This window comes from Vipera berus (genome assembly GCF_964194415.1).
Source record: "Vipera berus genome assembly, chromosome: 4".
Lineage (NCBI taxonomy): Eukaryota > Metazoa > Chordata > Lepidosauria > Squamata > Viperidae > Vipera > Vipera berus.
Window position 1 is genome coordinate 21412304 of NC_138206.1, and position 20101 is coordinate 21432404.

General features: G+C 39.6%; 1 protein-coding gene across 4 annotated transcripts in view; it reads right to left on the bottom strand.

Moving 5' to 3' along the window:
* The window catches only part of ZDHHC20 (zDHHC palmitoyltransferase 20), a 55967-nt gene that overhangs the window by 24967 nt on the left and 10899 nt on the right, over positions 1-20101 (bottom strand). For all 4 annotated transcript variants that reach the window (XR_014026327.1, XR_014026328.1, XM_081326920.1 and 1 more), the window contains exons 2-5: positions 16913-16939; positions 9068-9162; positions 5938-6058; positions 4859-4928 (exon numbers count right to left, since the gene is read on the bottom strand). Coding sequence is in view for 2 of the 4 variants with exons in the window: in XM_081326920.1 (XP_081183046.1) it covers positions 4859-4928; positions 5938-6058; positions 9068-9162; positions 16913-16939 (313 nt within the window). In the remaining 2 variants the exon portion in view is untranslated. The remainder of the gene's footprint in view (positions 1-4858; positions 4929-5937; positions 6059-9067; positions 9163-16912; positions 16940-20101) is intronic.

Sequence of the window (20101 nt, forward strand, 5' to 3'; positions counted from 1 at the left end):
CCTGGGTTTGAGACCCAAGTATGTTTTATTATTAGCTTCCCAACAAGTTAAGCTCCTAACAGAATGATTGGAAAGTAGAAAAGTAAGAAAAAGGAATGTGGAAACTGCTTGAAACAAAGTGGAAAAACATTACATTAGACTAGAGCAGGGGTCGGCAACCTAAAAAAGAAAAAGAGCCACTGGGAACCGGTTCCATCACAAATTAAAAAAAGAGGGAGCCGCGTGCGTGTGTCCATGCACGCGCATGCGCAAAAAGGTTTTTGCGCATGCGCGGACGCACGCGGCTGCCATTTTTTTAAAAATGAGATGGAACCGGTTCCCGGTTGCCCGACGGCGACGGCCCGTCTGCAAAGCTGCCGCTTTCGGCAGCTTTGCAGACGGGCCGTGGCAGCTTCCTCAAAGAGCGGCGCCCCTGCCCATTCCGAGAGGTGCGCGCGCACCTCTCCCAACGACCGGAGTTGCGCGCGCACCTCCCCAAACCTTTGGGGAGGTGCGCGCGTACCTCCGTGCGAAGGGGCAGCGGCGCCGCTCTTTGAGGAAGCTGCCGAAAGCGGCAGCTTCCTCAAAGAGCGGCACCGCTGCCCGTTCGCGCGGAGGTACGCGCGCACCTCCGGTCGTTCGGAGAGGTGCGCGCGCACCTCTCGGAATGGGCAGGGGCGCCGCTCTTTGAGGAAGCTGCCGCGGCCCGTCTGCTAAGCTGCCGCTTTCGGCAGCTTCACAGACGGGCCACGGCAGCTTCCTCAAAGAGCGGCACCGCTGCCCATTCGCGCGGAGGTACGCGCGCACCTCCGGTCGTTCGGAGAGGTGCGCGCGCACCTCTCGGAATGGGCAGGGGCGCCGCTCTTTGAGGAAGCTGCCGCGCCCCGTCTGCGAAGCTGCCGAAAGCGGCAGCTTCGTAGACGGGCCACAGCAGCTTCCTCAAAGAGCGGCACCGCTGCCCATTCGCGCGGAGGTACGCGCGCACCTCTCCAAAGGTTTGGGGAGGTGCGCGCGCACCTCCGCCCATTCGGGGAGGTGCGCGTGCACCTCTCCAAACGGGCGGTGCCACTCTCCATTTAGAGAGGTGCGCGCGCACCACTGCCCGTTGGAAGAGGTGCGCGCGCACCGGGCGGCTGGGAGCCGCAAGAGACGGCTCAAAGAGCCGCATGCGGCTCCGGAGCCGCAGGTTGCCGACCTGTGGACTAGAGAGTACCAAATAAGTACATTATATTAATGGGAATATGAAAAATTTGTGGAATGATGAAGTAAAAGAGGCTGTAGATGGAAGGAAGGAAACCATGGTCCATAAGTGGCTATTATTATAATTTGGCTGCAGTTTTGGGTGGCTGTCAGTGAGAATGAGTCAGTGAATGAGATAGGGGACAGTGGACAAGGTCATCTTTGAGATAAGAATGGGTTAGGTAACCAGATGGAAAAGGAGTTGGTAGTCAGCAGCAGGGAAGCCACGATCTATGGCTTAATCTGGATTTGTGTATTTCCAGAAGTAATCCAAGTGATTTATTTGCATATGGAATCCAATAAAAATTGTGTTACATTGTTTCCTTATGTAAACATAAAGGTAAGCATCAGTGACTGTAAAAACCAAACAAGAACTGTTCGTTAAGTGTGTTTAGGAAGATGCTTGGAAGAATTTTGATCAAATACATAAGAGAGTTGACAACCAACCTCTGAGGCATTGCAGCTTAATAGCAGCAAAGGAATATGCAGATCAGCTTTTTGCTTTTAAGTTGCATTTCCTTTTCTTATCTCATTCTTTTAATTTCTTTGCTTACTATTTCTTACTTCCTTTTTGTGCTTTGCATACCATAGCTTACCTTGATAGGGAATAATAGTATGATATGTATGTATGTATGCATGCATGTATGTTCCCAATACAGTGCTTTCAGAGATACATCCCTAGGAAAATGCAAAAAGAAAGAAAAAAAGACTTTCCAAAAACTGCCATGTTTACGTTTTTGGGGTGACAGGGGTGGAAATAAAAGTGGGTAAGAGGAATTTAGAAAATAGAACACAGTGAAAATGCTGCCTCTGGGAAATGAATAAAGTGGGGCCATGAAGAGTCAGGACCATTTGCAATAGATGTTGGAGAGTTCCCCAGGGGATAGGAATGGGGAACAAAAGGAGGAAGGCTAAAACAGATGTGCAATTGCTCTGGCCTCTGCTTCACTCCTATCAGAGTGAAAACACTTCCAAAAGTGAGATGGGAAAGGATGTATTCAAAGAAGGACAAAATGAAAGAAACTGAAGATTCAGTAAATTTCCTATTCATCATACTGGGCACCTTTAAACTCTTTCTCACTTGCATATGATGGACCTGGAACAGGGATTAATTGGAAAACAAGGGTACAAATCTTTTTGTACCCTTTGTCATTTGGGAGTGCAATGGGAAAGAGAGGAATAAGACTGTGAATAGTTGCTTCTGGTATACAAAATTTTAAAGCCAACTGTTTTGATCCTGCATTGATTATACATCCTTTAAGGACATCATGAATCACATCCACCTCTGTTTTAGTTGCAAAAAGTACAATTCCTGTAGTGGAATAGCATAATAATATAGACTGAAGACTTGAATCTGTCAGAGCCCCCTGGATTTTTTTAAAGAGATTTTTCTGAAAGCACCATCAGAAAGTGCTGATGAGTATCTGAGCAATCAATGTTTCTATGCCATGGCAACATTGACACACACCAGACTGTGATTTTTTATTGCAGTCACAGCATAACATAATCAATGTAAACATAATTTGACTGCAGTTTGGAGTAACCATGGCTCCCAATGCTTGCTTGGAAATGATAAGCAAGGCATCTTGGCATGGAAAGCGTGATAAATAAACATTCAGACTCTTGAATCTGAATAAACATTCAGATTCTTGAATGAGTTAATCTGTTCTGCTCACAGAAAGACCCAAATGAATGTCAGTGCACAGTTTCCACCAATATGCTGGTTAGTTTATAAGATAAAGCATTTCAAGTAAAATTTCCAAAATTTTAGAAAAAAATGATTTATTATGATACATAAACTCTGTAGAGGCTGTGCTTATTTATATGTAGTTTAATAAGTCATAAATATTGGTTTAAATTAATGTTTCCAATGGATGAGCATCACCCTGGGAAAGCTATTTTCACATTCATGGTATTGCCAATGAATCTAATGGGTATTCAAACTCCCTTATTTATTTAATCCCCAGAGATCATTTACTCTGGCACAAGGTCCCCTCAGCTGTCCCTGAAAGACAATACTAGAAAGATTCCTTACTTAGACTGTGCGCTTCTCCAGTGACTTTATGACAGAGATATTTGTACTAGCCTCATTTCACCATTATTCCATAAATACCAAGAATGCATAGGATCATTTTACAACTATTGCTTTCAGATATCAACCCTGGCACAACATACAGTGTTGCCACATTCTGCACAGCAGTGCTTAAAGTTCATCTGATGAATATCTGCGCCATAAATTAGACTTAATGAGCATCTAGTTCACCATAGGAGTGTTCTGTAATTTGAAATAGTCTTCCATATACTAACTTTTATTCTCTCCTACATCCATCTGATGCTTCTACCCCATCTTTTAGATTTTTTACCTGTTTATGTATAATTTCTGACCTAATATATTTTTATATTTTCTAGCTTCTTATAGTTCTTATGTATCTTCTGTGCTTTTTAATTAACTGTACCCCACTCTCTTTATGCCTATCTATGATCATAATAGAGAACTGATTGACTGATGTGTGAACCCAGGCCATGTAACTCACCAATATGTGATTATTTAATCAAATAAGACTTATTAAAATACTCTATTTCATACACACACACACACACACGTAATCATGGAACGCAAAATATACAAATCAATTTGACTGTTTTCTTTCTCCCTTGATTTCTATAATGAATATTTCTTTACTTGAACACTCTTTAAAAAGACACAATTTACAATTATACTTCTTCAAAGGAAAGAGAACAACTCATGGTTATACATTATTCTTAGTTCTGATGACACAGTTTATACAAACACACAAAAAGTGTAACTAAGATAGGCAAGTTCAAGCCCATTTTCAGCCATGGAAGGTCACTGTGTAAATCTGGGCCTGTCAATCCCTCATATAACTGTAACAAATGAAATAAATTAATTTAGATATTTTTCCTCATTTGCAAAACAGATTATTATGAAGAAACACTTTATACAGGCAGCCCTCGAGTTGCAACGAATATTGGGACCAGGATTGCTGTTGCCAAGTGTTGCCGAGGTGTAAAGTTCTACATCGTGTGACTGCATTGCTTAAAGACAGAAATCAAGGCACTCCCAGTTGTCCTCATAACTCCAAGACAGGAGAGTCGTAAAGCAGGAAGCACCAGGAGTCCCAGGTAGGGAGGGCAGGGATGAGCCTTGAGAGGCTCAGTGCAGGCCACATGTAAGTTGGGAGAGGGGGTGCTGCAGAGGCCAGGGAAAGAGGATGTGGGATGCATGCAAGTGCAGGGAGGCTAGGGAAGAAGGACCCAATATGGTATGCAAGAATTGGGGGGCATCCCCATTGGTTTTGCTTGGGGAAAGCTGGCAGGGAAGGTCTCAAATGGCCATCACATGATTGTGAGATGTTGCCACAATTGCCATAAATGCAAGCTGGTTGTCAGGCACTCAGACTGCAATTGCATGATTGTGAGGGTGCTGTGATGCCCGGAACACTGAGGATCAGTTGTAAGTACCACTCATTCAGCATCGTTGCAGCTCTGAAGACATGCTGAAGAAGTGGTCAGTAAGCAAGGACTACCTGTATGTGGAAAAGGAACTGTGTGACTTCAGGTCTGAAGATACGTTTGAAAACAGACTCATCAATCCAACTTAGAATTGGTAGATACTTACAGGTCACATGCAGAACAATGATGACATCGATCAGGTTTGATCAGCTGGCATCTATCGCAGTATCTAATAGCTATATTGAAAATTTCAAAGTCAAGATATGAAACCCAAAGCTTTAGAATTAGTACTTTAAAACTTTCCTACTTCTCAAAAGAAGAATTAAAAATGTAAATAAGGCGCTTATTTCAAAAATGAATGGGTATGGAGCAATGTGAAAACTCTCCAACAACTTATTATTTATTCATATAGATTTTATTGGCCACCCAATCCAGTATAGAGCTGCTCAACTATAACTGCTGTGAAAGTAATAGGAAAGTGGCCTATCTGTATATCTACTTATGAAAAGCTGAAAGATGAACATAATCTAAATTAGCAATCTCCAACTCTTTTGGCACGGCAGACAGGCAGCGATGACAGCAGCCGGGGAGACGGGATGGTTTTGCGCATGCAACCTAATCCCGTCTATGCACAAATAAAGCTTCACGTGCTTGTCTGCCGTTTGCCCGCTTGCAGACTGGTACTGGATTGCAGCCTGCGGGTGGGGGACCCCTGATCCAAACAGTATCTGGAACAGTTCTTAATTTTGATTTTTCCCTTTTATTGTCACTCTGAGAGGGACACTGATAGATTTTATAAACAAACAAATACCTGGAACTTTGAGTTAACCACATGGAGTCTCCATGTATGAGCTGGGTGGCCATATAAATTAAATAAACAATCAATCAACCAACCAATCAAACATACATCATGCAAAACTTTCAAAATGAAAAGGAAGTATCATTTCTCTCATATCTTAAACAGAGAGATACTACCATCCTTTTTACGAAATACCAGAAATATCTTTGCAAATAATGGATCCCCAGTATATTTTGGACATGGACAAATGCTATAAATGCAGTTAGTAGAGGGGTCATGCAACTCAGCCTGACTAAGGAACATTTTAGCAATGTTCGTGCGATATAAACATCAAGAAGAATGACAGTTTAATTTTGGAAAATCTGTCTGTTGATGTAGAAATAAAGATAACACATTTGGTGCAGGTCTAGTGAAGGCAACACTAACGCCATTCCTAAATGGCTTACCTCTTGATGTTGTTGTAGTATAGACAGGCAGATCTTTAGCAGCTCTTCTTAGGATTTCCTGCTGAGATTCTGGTCTCTCTTCTTTTTCATATTGCTCCTTATCACTTTTTGATAAGCAAAACTGCAGAGAAGGAGAGAAGCACGCTTGTTTCACTGCTAATTTTATTTAACATCTGCTAACTTATATTTAGATGATACATACAGAATGTTTCAGAATTTTGATGCATTATTAATTCAAAGAAATATTAAATCAAAATCAAAGAGCTGACCAGTTTGTATCACCAAACACATAATGAATATTATCCTAACCCAAAATCTATTTCCCCTTTCATCTCTTTACTACAGTATAAACATATGTCCTACCTCTCTACATTATTACTAGGTATATGACATTTGTTGTTGTTGTTGTTAGCTGCGAAGTCGTGTCCGACCCATCGCGACTCTATGGATAACTTTCCTCCACGCCTTCCTGTCCTTTACCATCTTCTGGAGTCCATTTAAGCTCACGCCTACTGCTTCAGTGACTCCATCCAGCCACCTCATTCTCTGTCGTCCCCTTCTTCTATTGCCCTCAATCTTTCCCAGCATTAGGCTCTTCTCCAGTGAGTCCTTCCTTCTCATTAGGTGGCCAAAGTATTTGAGTTTTAGCTTCAGGATCTGGCCTTCTAAAGAGCAGTCAGGGTGGATCTCCTCTAGGACTGACCGGTTTGATCGCCTTGCAGTCCAAGGGACTCGCAGGAGTCTTCTCCAGCACCATAGTTCAAAGGCTTCAATTCTTTGGCGCTCAGCCTTTTTTATGGTCCAGCTTTCACTGCCATACATTGCAACTGGGAAGACCATAGCCTTGACTATCTGCACTTTTGTTGACAGGGCGATGTCTCTGCTTTTTAGTGTGCTGTCTAGATTTGCCATGGCTTTCCTCCCTAGGAGCAAGCGTCTTTTAATTTCTTGGCTACAGTTCCCATCTGCAGTGATCTTGGAGCCCAGGAAAATAAAATCTGTCACTACCTCCATTTCTTCCCCATTTATTTGCCAGGAATTGAGAGGGCCGGATGCCATGATCTTGGTTTTCTTAATGTTAAGTTTCAACCCAAGTTTTGCACTCTCCTTCTTCACCCGCAACAAGAGGCTCTTTAGTTCTTTTTCACTTTCTGCCATTAGAGGGGTATCATCTGCATATCTTAGGTTGTTGATATTTCTTCCAGCAATCTTAATTCCAACTTTTGATTCATCTAGCCCTGCCTTTCTCATGATGTGCTCTGCATATAAGTTAAATAGGCAGGGCGACAGTATACAGCCTTGCCGGACTCCTTTCACAATTTTGAACCAATCAGTGGCTTTGAAGCTGACATTATCTGGTAATTATAAATGCATGTTAAGTACATTATCTATACTTCTGGTGGATTCAGCAATTGTGACTGTCACATAAAATGTGCAGTGGCCTAGACAGATGGAAACTGCACTGTTCAAATTTATATAATGAACATTTGCACTGGTTGGTTGGAAAAAGGATTCCACTCATTAAACCCTCACTTGCCCACAGGGATCAAGAATTGGATGATGAAGGCAATTCAGGAATGATGCAGTAATGAAACCACTAAATAGAAGCATGAGACTGAAGTCCTGGAAAATTTCAACACTTTGCCATTCCACACTGACAAGCTGAGCGCTACACTTATATTTTAAGACAAGATGTCATAATGTGGAAAGCATTTCAATTCAACAGGATGCTAACTTGGTCCATGCATTTCACAAAGTGACTGAAGAAAACTGTAGCTCCAATCTAAGCAGATGGCCAGCTTCAAAACAACTTTTGTATACACCTTCTAATCTAAAGAATGCCTCTTTAGTATTACCTATTTGTAAACGGGCGGAAACTGGTTTAGGATCTTCTTAGTGCTATGGCAGATTCTAAGCTTTTAAAAGTATGTAGCCACAAATTAAAAACAGGTGAAGCCTAATGAGATGCTGAATGCAATTCAAGTGCTGGTTTTGATTAATAAAACTTTAACTGCTTGATTCTTTGTTATCTATGGCAATATTGTCTCCAAACTGAATTTGCCTGCCCAGCACAATCAGTCCCAGAAATGATGGTTTGGGTCCCTTCTCATTAGAGTGGCAGAAGGGCAGTATGATTATTCCAGATATTTGTCTATTTTTAAAATTTTAAATACTACATAATACTCTTCCATTGCCTTTCTACTTTCAGAAAACATACTTCAGTCTAACTTTAAAATAAAGTTATAAAGTAAAGTAAACAAAGTAAAGTAAAAGAAAATAAATATAGTCAGGCCTACAACAGAAAAGACCCAGATAATGTTTGACTCTAAATAGATGAGCTGTAAGTTTTAGCAAAACCATTAAAAGTATAACTGCTGAGTTATGATTGTCTCAGGCTGCATGTTGGTTTACCATAGAGCATGGGTGTCAAACCTGACCGTGTCACATGACATATTGTGATGTATCACGATGTTTCCTGCCTTTGCGGAGCCAGGGTGGGTGTAGCTTGCAAGTGATGCTTCCGGCCTGTGGACCACCAGTTTGACACCCTTGCCATAGGGCATTGATAAAATAATTATTTTTAAGAAGGGTCATGTTAAATTTAAATTAGCAAAAGGAGTTCCATAGTGCATCTCTCTCTGTCTCTCCCTCCCTCTGGGTTAGAGCATTGATAGTGACTTTATACCGACACTGTACATTTCTACAGAATTTGGACATTACTTGGGACTTAAAATTAATAGCATTCCTAAGTGAGAACAAAGTTTGTTTTGAGCATAACTGTTAAAATAAGAATGATTATAAAAATGCAGAGATTGTGAATTGGTTTATACCAATATTAAGATTATGAAACAAAATACAAAGGCCACCTATCTGAACACTGTATTACTAAGTTATATCATTCAAAATAGCAAATTGTTCAAATTAAAGAAATCTAAATTAAGCTATGGCAATACGATAATTTCAGAAAATAATTGTATGATTTTCATTCACAGCACTACAATATAATTTATTAAATGGGGACAGAAAAACTAAACAAAAAGAAAACTTAACAAATCTTATTTTAAAGCAAGCATTAGTAACACAAATAACTTAGTAAGAACTGCATAACTTTGCCAATGATAACATTTACCTCATTGGAAGGGGAGGCAGGAGATGTAAAAATAGTCTTCCAATAGGACCACGCAAACATAACAAATGACAGATGAAAAATCACAAGGTAGACAACTGCAATAAAAATACAAGTAATATGTCAGTGAAAACTGTTAAAAAGAGCAAAAACATAAAATGAAAAAGAGTTAGGGGAATAATGCAACATTTCCTTTGCCCTGCTAGCAAAATAAATTTGGAGACATAATTGTAGAATATGAGATTGCACAGAACCTTGAGTAATAGTCAACAGTAAATCAATAATACGCTCCTACAAAAATTAGATCAGTTCCAATTGAGTCAAATAACAATTATAGGTACGGTAGCTGGCAAACAAAAATCAGAAGTGGATTCGAAGCCTGGCTTGTAAACCAAAGTGTGAAATTATAGGTATGGATGTTGTTGTATCCTAGAAACCATTACAAGCACAAAAGGATGCTCCAACCATATGGATTACTGCAATTTAATTTTACATAGGGGTGTTTTTAAAGAATATCTAAACGCAGTAACTGGTTTAGAATGCTGAAGCAAGTAGAGTTTTGGGTGTCTAGCAGTTTACCCAAGTAATTGCATTGCTACAGTTGCTTTCTAGATCCAATTCAAGGTTCTGGTTATCATGGCACAGACCCAGGTTAGTCGTGGGACGGCCTCTCACTAATGGTATCTATGCTCCTATTATGTTAGATAGCTGAGCACGCTCCGGGTCCCCTTTTTTAAATCCTGCCACCTGATGGTTGACTCAGCGCTTTGGAGTAGCCTCCCTCCTGAGATACAAGGGATTCCTTCTGTTTGAATCTTCCACCTGGCTTTCCCCCCTAACATTAGACTAGGGTAGGGGTAGGCAACCTTGGCTCTTTTATGACTCGTGGACTTCAAGTCCACGAGTCATAAAAGAGCCAAGGTTGCCTACCCGTGGACTAGGGTATGGGTTGAATTGGAAGGCTGTTTAGTCTGGAGCCTGATTTTAGCTGTTTTTTTAATGGATCATTGTGAGCTGCGTAGAATCATTATACAAAATAGGCAGCCAGATAAGTCCTGATGGGGTTTCTTGTTTTCTAGTCAATTGACTTTAAATAGCCAATATTAATTCAATTATTTGGAGATCCTGATCTTTCCCTGTTTTGAAAATGACTTGTAGGAATCACATAAAAACACAGGCACACAAAAAAACCCGAGATACATGGATACATATATGAGGAATAGAAATTGCCAGGATTGGTTTCAGTTGATGATGGCAACCACAGTAACTAGTAATTGCACTGGAATTTTCTCTTTGCTTTTTATTTTTCTGGGTTTAAAAATCAGGGTTATTTTAGATAATCACAGTATTGATAACACAAGCGAGATTTGCCTGAGGTTTCTAAACAGAGTTCAGATTCAAAGGTGCATTTTTCTGAATAAAGAATATGATAGCAATAATATATGCAATTTGAGGTAAGCACTATAAATATTATAAATTGTATTTTATTATTAAAAGATATGGAACTGGAAATCATTATGTGTTGAAATCCTTGCATTCTAATGAAATCCTTTTTTAAAATTTATTTTTACTTTTAATTACATTTTTCATTTGGCTTTAAGGGTTATTGTGTTTTTACTATTTTCCATATTTTGTTTATTGGTTGTGTTATGTGGTTGTTTTTAAATATCTGAGCTGCTCAGAGTTACAAATATGAGATGTGTGGCTATACAAATTGAATACATTTGAATTAATAAAATCCAACCTTAGCTTCAGAAAAGGTCATCCTCTATTTCACCTGGATATGCTCAGTCTGCCAACATAATCTGCTACTCATAATTTATATCTTTCTTAGTTCTTTAATTATGAATATTTATAATAAGAAAATGTTATAATCCATGAGAAACTATTCTATCCTGGTACTTTCATTCTTATTTAACATCTGCATTTATATCTGCATGGAATCATACATTGAAAATATATTACACAGCTTTATATCTCAACTATGGCCTGAACATACAGCTGTTACAGCCTAGATAGAGACAAACAGGCTTAGGTTCAATCCCAGCAAGACAGCAGTTTTGAGTGAGGAAGCCTTCCAATTCTAGAAAAATTCTGTCTTTTATGATCCCTTTAAGTGACCAATTTTAAATATATTAAGGGCAATTGCAAAATTCCAACTGTAGCTTTATGTATGCATTTTAATTGCTGCCTATGTTTTAATGTTTACTGGGTTGGTCTAACTCCATAAAATCAATAAAGCAAAGGGCTGGAAGGGATCTAGGTCTTCTAGTCCAACCCTCTGTTCAAGGCAGGAGTTCTTATACCATACCAGACAAATGGTTGTCCAATGTTTTTTTGAAAACCTACAGCGATGGAGCGCCCACAACTTTGCCGGCAATGGGGTGGGCGCGGCTTTCACATGACGCATCCGGCCTCTGGGCCAGCAGTTTGACACCCCTGACCTAGATCTCTCTCACAGTTACTACTGAGCCAGGTACTACTTATTCTATACCTAGGCATTTGTTTTTTCCTGCCTAAGTGCAGGCCTTAGGTTTTTTTCACCAGTGAACTGCATCTTGTTGGATAGGGCCTATGCTCAAGTCTGTCAAGAGCCTTCTGAATCTTTATCTTCCAAAATGTTGGCAAAAAAGTAAATAAAACAATAAATTACTGTAATATATGTGTTTTAGTAACAAGTTTAGTAAAAAATACTCTTTGCCTTAGAAATCATGTGTGTTACGGAACCTTAACTCTGAACATGTCCAGTAATTGCTAAGCAAATGGCTTAGCTAGAACAGATCACATGCAATTTTCTTCAGTAAAGGTTCATAGGTTCGCTTGCTCATATTATTTGCACAGGTACAGTCAACAATAGGAAAACACAAATTAGAAATTCATTATTCTAAAAAAAAAATACATATGCTATCAATGTGTGTGTTCTTCCTTGTCCCAAATGTTACTATAAGCTAAGAATAATTTATATAAAAATAAGTAATATAATAGAAAATATTACAAAGTTCATAAAATGCTATTAAAGGTAGCATAAAGATATTATTTATTCCATGGAAGAAATGTATTTAAGAATTTAAAAATGTCAGAAGACAGCTGTATAAGCACTGTGCTGGATCAGCCAAGGCCCATCTTAGGCCAACATTTTTTCAGTGCCAACCAGGTGCTTCTCACAGGAAGAAGAGGGAGACCTACCCCTCTCTTGCTTTTGTTCACCTGCAGCTAGTATTAGAAGGCAGGTTACCTCCAGTCCAGAAGCAACCCAGAGTCAAGAATAAGGTTTGATAGATGCGTCCTCTGTGAACTTATCTAAACTAAATCTGAGAAGCTAAAGCAAAATCTTTTGTCTCGTCAACAGCTTCCAGTTAATTTACCAGGCTGCCATGTGCAGATTGCTCTTTTTTGTACTTTAGGGTTTGTAATTCAACTACATTTTCTAAATAGGTTTATCAAGCTACATTAAAAAGATAATGGAACACCAATCACTACAGTTGGCTTTATCTCTTAAATCCAGAAGTTGCTGTTTCAGTAACTGAGGATTTTTTATTCGTAAACAACCACAAATGACTTGAAAGGGAAGAAAAGACCTTTTGTAACTAATTGATGAAGGGAGGGGAACTGTCGCAGAATACTGAATATTTTATATTTCTGTCACAACCTCATAAAAGGTAAAGGTAAAGGTTCCCCCGCACATGCGTGCTAGTCGTTTCCAACTCTAGGGGCCGGTGCTCATCTCCGTTTCAAAGCCGAAGAGCCAGCGCTTGTCCGAGGACGTCTCCGTGGTCATGTGGCCAGCATGACTAGACGCCAAAGGCGCACGGAACGCTGTTACCTTCCCACCAGAGTGGTCCCTATTTTTCTACTTGCATTTTTACGTGCTTTCGAACTGCTAGGTTGGCAGAAGCTGGGACGAGTAACAGGCGCTCACTCTGTTACGCGGCACTCGGGATTCGACCCGCCAAACTGCCGACCTTCTGATCGACAAGCTCAGCGTCCTAACCCACTGAGCCACTGCGTCCCTTCCACACCTCATACCAAATGAGTAATTGTTGACCTACTTTCCAAGTTGATAAAAAGCAAAAGTTTAAGAAGAAATACCACTAGGTCTCAGCGCAATCCAGAGGCATTAGGAGGATCTATCTGCTCCAATGTCATTATAGACTACTGGATGATTTTTTTAAGAGGAGCCTTGAAAACACACAATTTTATGAAACTAGAAATATTACTAGAATAGAAATAATTGGCTGAAATAGTTGGTTTTCAGTACATGAGATTTTTTTAACAATATTCTATTTTTTTTATAAAAAACTATTATCCACCCAGAGCCATGATTTTGTGATGGGCAGCCATATATTGTTTTGAAAGAATGAACTGAGAGAATAAATGAAAGAATATATACATGGAATCTATCACATTTAATCATTACATTAAAACATTTGTGAGAAAGAACAAAGTATTTGAATTGAAATGTAGTAAAATAAAACCAAGCTCAACTTCATTTGAGCAATTATTATTAAACTTAACCATTTGAAATACCTGAGTTCAATTGAAATTTAATTTATTAGGGTGTGTGGCAGGTTGGCGGTGGCTAATGATGTAGAGCAGGGCTTTTCAACCTTTTCACCCATTGTACCACTTTTAGGATATGGCAACATCCGAGTACCACCAGTCGCCTAGCAAGGTGTCAAAAACTTGACCAAAAAAAAAGAGGAAAAAAGTGATGAAGTACAGGTAGTCCTCGACTTACAACAGTTAACTTAGTGACTGTTCGAAGTTACAATGGCACTGAAAAAAGTGCCCCCCAAGCCACAGCCGAGCAAGATACCTGCCCAGCAAGATATCGATTTCTATTATCTTTTGTTCACTGGGTTACAATTTGGTATTTCCACTTGTTGCTAGGTAGAGATACCAAATGGAATTTTTCTTGACCATCAAGCAATTTTGTGGTATCCCAAGGAAGCCCATTGTGTCCTTTAATCCTTAATTTAATTGTTGAAACTTTAGATTAGACAGTCTCAAGACAGCAAGCATTGTGAGGCATGTGATAGTGAATCTAAACCACTTTTACATGACAATGATATAATGGCCATTTAGGATAATTCTGAAATACCATTATTGAAGTTGTATAGCAATATAGTTTACACTTCTGTTAGACTACTAATTGGAAACAATTTAATGTGCTGCATTTGAGTTTTATGATATATCTGGACCATAACAAGGAATTAGAATTTACATTTTTTTCTGCTTTTCTCATAACAGAAAGGAGATCCAGATTTCTAAGTTTTATTCCAGATTCTGTAATTGTCAACTCAGACTATTTTTCACAGCGATTGGCTAGTCTATGCATCTCCCTATTAGGAATGATTAAATAAGGATTCCTTTTCTAAATACACTTTAAGAAACTTACTTGTCACCAAGCCAAGGACTTAATTTCTTTAACCTTAGGCAAAGAACAAGGTTACATTGTAGCACCTAAATCTGTGAGCAGAAAAATCTGAAGTACCGTATTTTCCGGCGTATAAGACAACTTTTTAACCCATGAAAATCACCTCAAAAGTTGGGGGGTCGTCTTATACGCCCAGTCGTCTTATACGCCGGAAAATCAGCGAGCCCGGGAAGGCACGCCCTCCCCTCTCACTGTGGAGGAAGCAGGGCAGGCTGGCGTCTGGCGGGAGCCGGCAGGGCAGTCCTGCGCACGCGCGTGCTCCCCGGCTGTTAAGGAGCACTCCTTAGCAGCCGGGGAGTGCGCGCGTGTGCAGGACTGCCCTGCCGGCTCCCGCCCGACACTCTTCCCTCTTGAGGCAGCATCGCTCCCCGGCTCCTAAGGAGTCCTCGGTGATGCTGCCTCAAGAGGGAAGAGCGTCGGGCGGGAGCCGGCAGGGCAGTCCTGCACACGCGCGCACTCCCCGGCTGCTAAGGAGTGCTCCTTAACAGCTGGGGAGCGCGCGCGTGCGCAGGACTGCCCTGCCGGCTCCCGCCAGATGCCAGCCTGCCCTGCTTCCTCCACAGTGAGAGGGGAGGGCGTGCCTTCCCGGGCTCGCTGATTTTCCGGCGTATAAGACGAAAAATCTTGAAAATCATCTCAAAAGTTGGGGGGTCATCTTATACGCCCAGTCGTCTTATACGCCGGAAAATACGGTATATTTTTTTGGAAAGTCTGTTTCCTAGTGCTGAATTGTATCAGCAAAGGTTTATTCCTTCTTCTCTCCTTGGACATTAGAAAACTGGTTGGCAGACTAAGATGGGAACAGACATTATTTTGCTACTACTTGTTATTTTTAAGTCTTTCTCTAAAAGTTTAAAGCTGCTGTTTTCACTTCTTTTTTACTTTTTTCTCCCATTACTATCTTATTAGCATCAGCCGTGCTAAAGAACACAAGTAGTTGCTGCTATCATCTTTGATCTTAACAAGATATTCCTTCTAGAATCTTCCAGCCAACAAGTTCCTGATACTTAATTACAGCTGCAGAGTTTTGTAGAACAAATTAGTTTGCTTTTTAAACAGATAATCTTACAAAATTACAGCTGTCAAAAGGAAATTTCTAATTTCCTATTCTGTAATTTAGCACCTGTTTCTTTCTCTGTGCATCTTTTCTCCATTTCCTATCATAATCTGTAAATGGCTTTTCCATGCCATTTTCCATAGAAAAAACAAAGAACAAAGAATCCAATTCCATTATTTTGCATTTTAAAGGCTGTTAAAGAAGGAGAGGCATTGCTGGGGAAAGCAGAACATTCTGGGATGGAATTTGGAGGGAAAGAGTAAGAATATTTTTCAAATCTGTATTTTAATATAGATGATTACTGATCTGAACCTCACAGGCGAAGTTGCCGCAATATTTAGTTTACAGAAAAAGACATGCAACCACCTCAAACGTTTGTAAAATTGTCATTTGTGCTATTCATTATTTTTATTTGTATCCCACCTTTAATTTTTACAAATAACTCAAGGCTGTAAACATATACAAAACATCTTCCAACTTCTGTTTTCTCCACAACAACTCTGTGAAGTGGGTTAGTCTAAGAGAGTGATTGGCCCAAAGTCACCTAGTTGACTTTCATGGCTAAGTCATGACTTATAAGAGCCTTGGTGGAGCAGTGGGCTAATGCCTCCTTAAGTAACACCAGCTGCCTGCAATTAGTGCAGGTTCGCATCCCACCAGGCTCAAGGTTGACTCAGCCTTCCATCCTTCCGAGGTAGGTAAAATGAGGACCCAGATTGTTGGGGGCAATTAAGCTGACTTTGTAATAATGCCGCTTGGGGTGTGTGTGAAAGCCCTAATAAGCAGGCATATACATAGAATGAAGGCTACTGCTAAGCTTGTAAGCCGCCCTGAGTCTTCGGAGAAGGGCGGGATATAAATGGAATTAAAATAAAAAAAAATGACTTGAATTCATGGTCTCCTGCTTTCTAGCCTGGTGCCTTAACCACTAGACTAAACTATCCTGCTGAATGTAGGTTAGAGGGCACACAAGTATTTATTGGATGGAAAATGGAAAGCACTCTGCATATTTTTTTGATACTTTCTGGCTACAAAAAATATTTTTGTTTATTTAGCTTAGCAATTCTTGTGGATGCTTGATTTGATGAATTGTAAGCTTATGCTGCTTCTGTTGCTTTAGAAAACTCGAGTAATTTTAGATTTTAGGCAAGTGTAAGCAATATTTCTGTTGCCAAGATCCCACTTTTTCAACAGCTGAAGGCATCCATCACATGACTGAAAGGCATGATGCTGGAATTTTTTTTTCTTTCCAAAATTGAAGCAATTAGTTAGTAATTTTGCAAGATTAAACTCAAATACTCTATGACTTTACACATGCACAGATATAAAATGTTTTACAAAGAAAGAATCATACCTTTTTCTCCAACTGAGGTAATTGTAACTGGAGGAAAAACAAAACGAGTGTGAGTATATCTGTCAATTTTAGAAATTGAGCACATTAATAAAACACAATGTATTCAAACATATTAACTTAATTGAAGAGAACGTGCATTTTGTCATTCTCCACTCAAAAAACCCTATCTATTTACATAGGTAATAACAGAACAATTGAAGGGCTATGACCATTTTTCCCTGGGGAAATGAAGGAATGATTCTGTTTGCCTGCCACTGGCAAACAATTCCCCATTTGTCTGTCCATAGCAAGTTTGCTTCTGACAAACAAACATGCTGAATCGGTAGTTCCTTCAATTGTGTTTATTTCATGTTTCCTTCAAGAGATGAAGATTATTAAGCTGAAATGATGAAAGTTATATAATGGCAGCAGACAAAAATTCAGGCGGAGGGCCCCAGTTTATATGATCACATTAATAAACTGAAATGATAACAAATCTAAGACGTCTGCCAGTTCCATCCTTCTTGGTGTGCAATAATCAGTTATAATTTCCTTTTTAAAAAATGTTAGATTTTTATCCCACTTTATCAGGTGGAATAAACAACACTGCCTGCTCCAATTTTTCCACACAACCACTTTGGGAGGTAGCTGAGAAAGAACAGTCCAAAGTCACCCACTAAGTTTTCATGACCAAGAATCGACTTGAAGCTGCATCTCCCTGGACCCAACATAGCCTTTTAATCCTTGCGCTAGGCTAGACTATGGTTTTCAGATACACAAAAACCTAAAGTTTTAAGTAGTGTCACAAAAGTTTGAAGAGTTAAATTAAGCACCCAAGCTTTATTAGGGCAAAATGATGAAAAATGATATTCGTACCTTTCATTTTTTGATCTGTGAGGAATCACTGAGTCATTACAAGATATTTAAAAAACAACAACAATGGGTTTGTAATCTGGTATTTACTAGTAATTGTATATATTCCTGGATAAGCCAACTCTCAAAGTTTTAACCAAAATACGATGAAAAATACACCACAAGCAGATAAGCCAACTCTCAAAATTCTCATATGCTTTAATTTTTACAATTGCCCTATCTGTGGGTAGTGTATTTTTCATGGTATTTTGGTTAAAAAATTTGAGAGCTGGTTGATTCATAGGTGGCCTTATCTGCGAATATATGTGGGTAATTTTAAAACTATTATTGATAATACTTTTTATTATCAGTATCGGTGCCACAGTGGTTAGAATGCAGTATTCAGACTGACTCTGCCCACTTCCATGAGTTCGATCCTGACAGGCTCAAGGATGATTCACCCTTCCATCCTTCTGAGGTTGGTAAAATGAGGTCCCAGATTGTTGGGGCAATATGCTGACTCTTTAAACCGCTTAGAGAGTGCTGCAAAGCACTATGAAGCGGTATAAAAGTTTATGTGCTGTTGCTATAATCATTAATTTTCTTTCCCTTAAATTTAACATTAATTGGTATGTTTAATATTTAGCCTTGAAATTAACACACATATTCAATAAGACGTTTTGTTGCTGTTGTTAGTTGCGAAGTCGTGTCTGACCCATCGCGACCCTATGGACAACTTAAGAAGTTTGTTGTTGTTAGTTGCGAAGTCGTGTCCGACCCATCGCGACCCTATGGACAATGTTCCTCCAGGCCTTCCTGTCCTCTACCATCTTCTGGAGTCCATCTAAGCTCACGCCTACTGCTTCAGTGACTCCATCCATCCACCTCATTCTCTGTCGTCCCCTTCTTCTCTTGCCCTAAGAAGTTTAAATACAGCTAATTCCAATGTTGTTATTATTTGCTTGATAGCTTTATCCCATATATGGCTATTCAAAACTTAGTATCTGCAAGCTCAGTATAGTTTAGCTCCATTGGATATAGCTCTTAAATAATGTTTCCTTCTCAGATAAAACCATCTTAGTTCAGCCTCAAAGAATACAATGGCATTTGAAAAGTACAATAGAAAAGACTATATTATATCAGTGTACTGTGAATAATAAAATAATAGTAATACAAAACCTAATAAAAATTTTTATCCTGCTTTTATTACTTCATAAGTAACTCATAGCAGCAAACAGATCTAACATTCCTTCTTCCTATTTTTTCCACAACAAGAACCTTGTGAACTGGATTGGACTAGGAGAGAGAGCCCAAGGTCACCCAGCTAGCTTTGTGTGTGTTGGGGTCTGATGCCATCTGAGTTTTTCAGTATTTTGTGTATGTACTATTATTTGTGTGTAGTGGTGGTGGTTGTTTCCTGGCTATAAGCCACTAAAAACCTGTTAAATTACAGCAGGATATACATTTCACCTCACAAACACATTTTTAAGCCAAAGACAATATTAGCTAGATGTTGTCAACTACTGGAACAAGGATCCTAAATGCAGTAAGCTATGATTTAACACTTTGGATTGTAACTGGCAGTATTTGTGGTCAGATAGCATTACAAAATAACAGACTAAATCAATGGTGTTTGAAGTAACAGGGACAGTTCATCTACATATGTTATGTCTCTCCCATAACAAAGCATGCAAATTATATATTTACATTCATCTCACATTAAATGACAGATATGGATGCCAGCAATTTGTCATTAATAAACATTCAGGAGCAACAGTTCGCTATGGTCTTTCCTTTTAATCCGCCATTTTCCATCTCACCCCCATGACTGTGAAGTATCATGCCTGGAGTTTTAACTTGATCTCATCAATAGCAGAGTTACCTTGTGGTAAGATGGGTGGCTCATAAATTTAATAAACAGATAAATAAATAAAATGATAGGTGGTAATTATCTTTGCAGTAGCATCAGATCCAATAGGTCAAGGATGTCAAACTCGAAACGTCATGTGACATGTCACGATGTATCGTGACTTTTTCCCCACTGCCGGCAATGGGGTGGGCGTGGTTTCGGCATGATGCATCCGGCATGTGGGCCGGCAGTTTGGCACCCCTGCAATAGGTGACTAAGTCATTATAACACAAAATACTATGTACACCATTTGAGATGCAAAGCAGCCAAACAACATTGTACATTGAAGAAAATGTCACTACCATCCCCATCTAGCATCTACCTGCAGAGAGATAGGAATAAATCTCTCCTAGTGACAAAATACCTCTCCGGATATGATTGAAATGCATTTCACACAAGCTCCAACCCACCTAATCAATAGTGAAGGATGCTGATAATTTAGCAGTTTC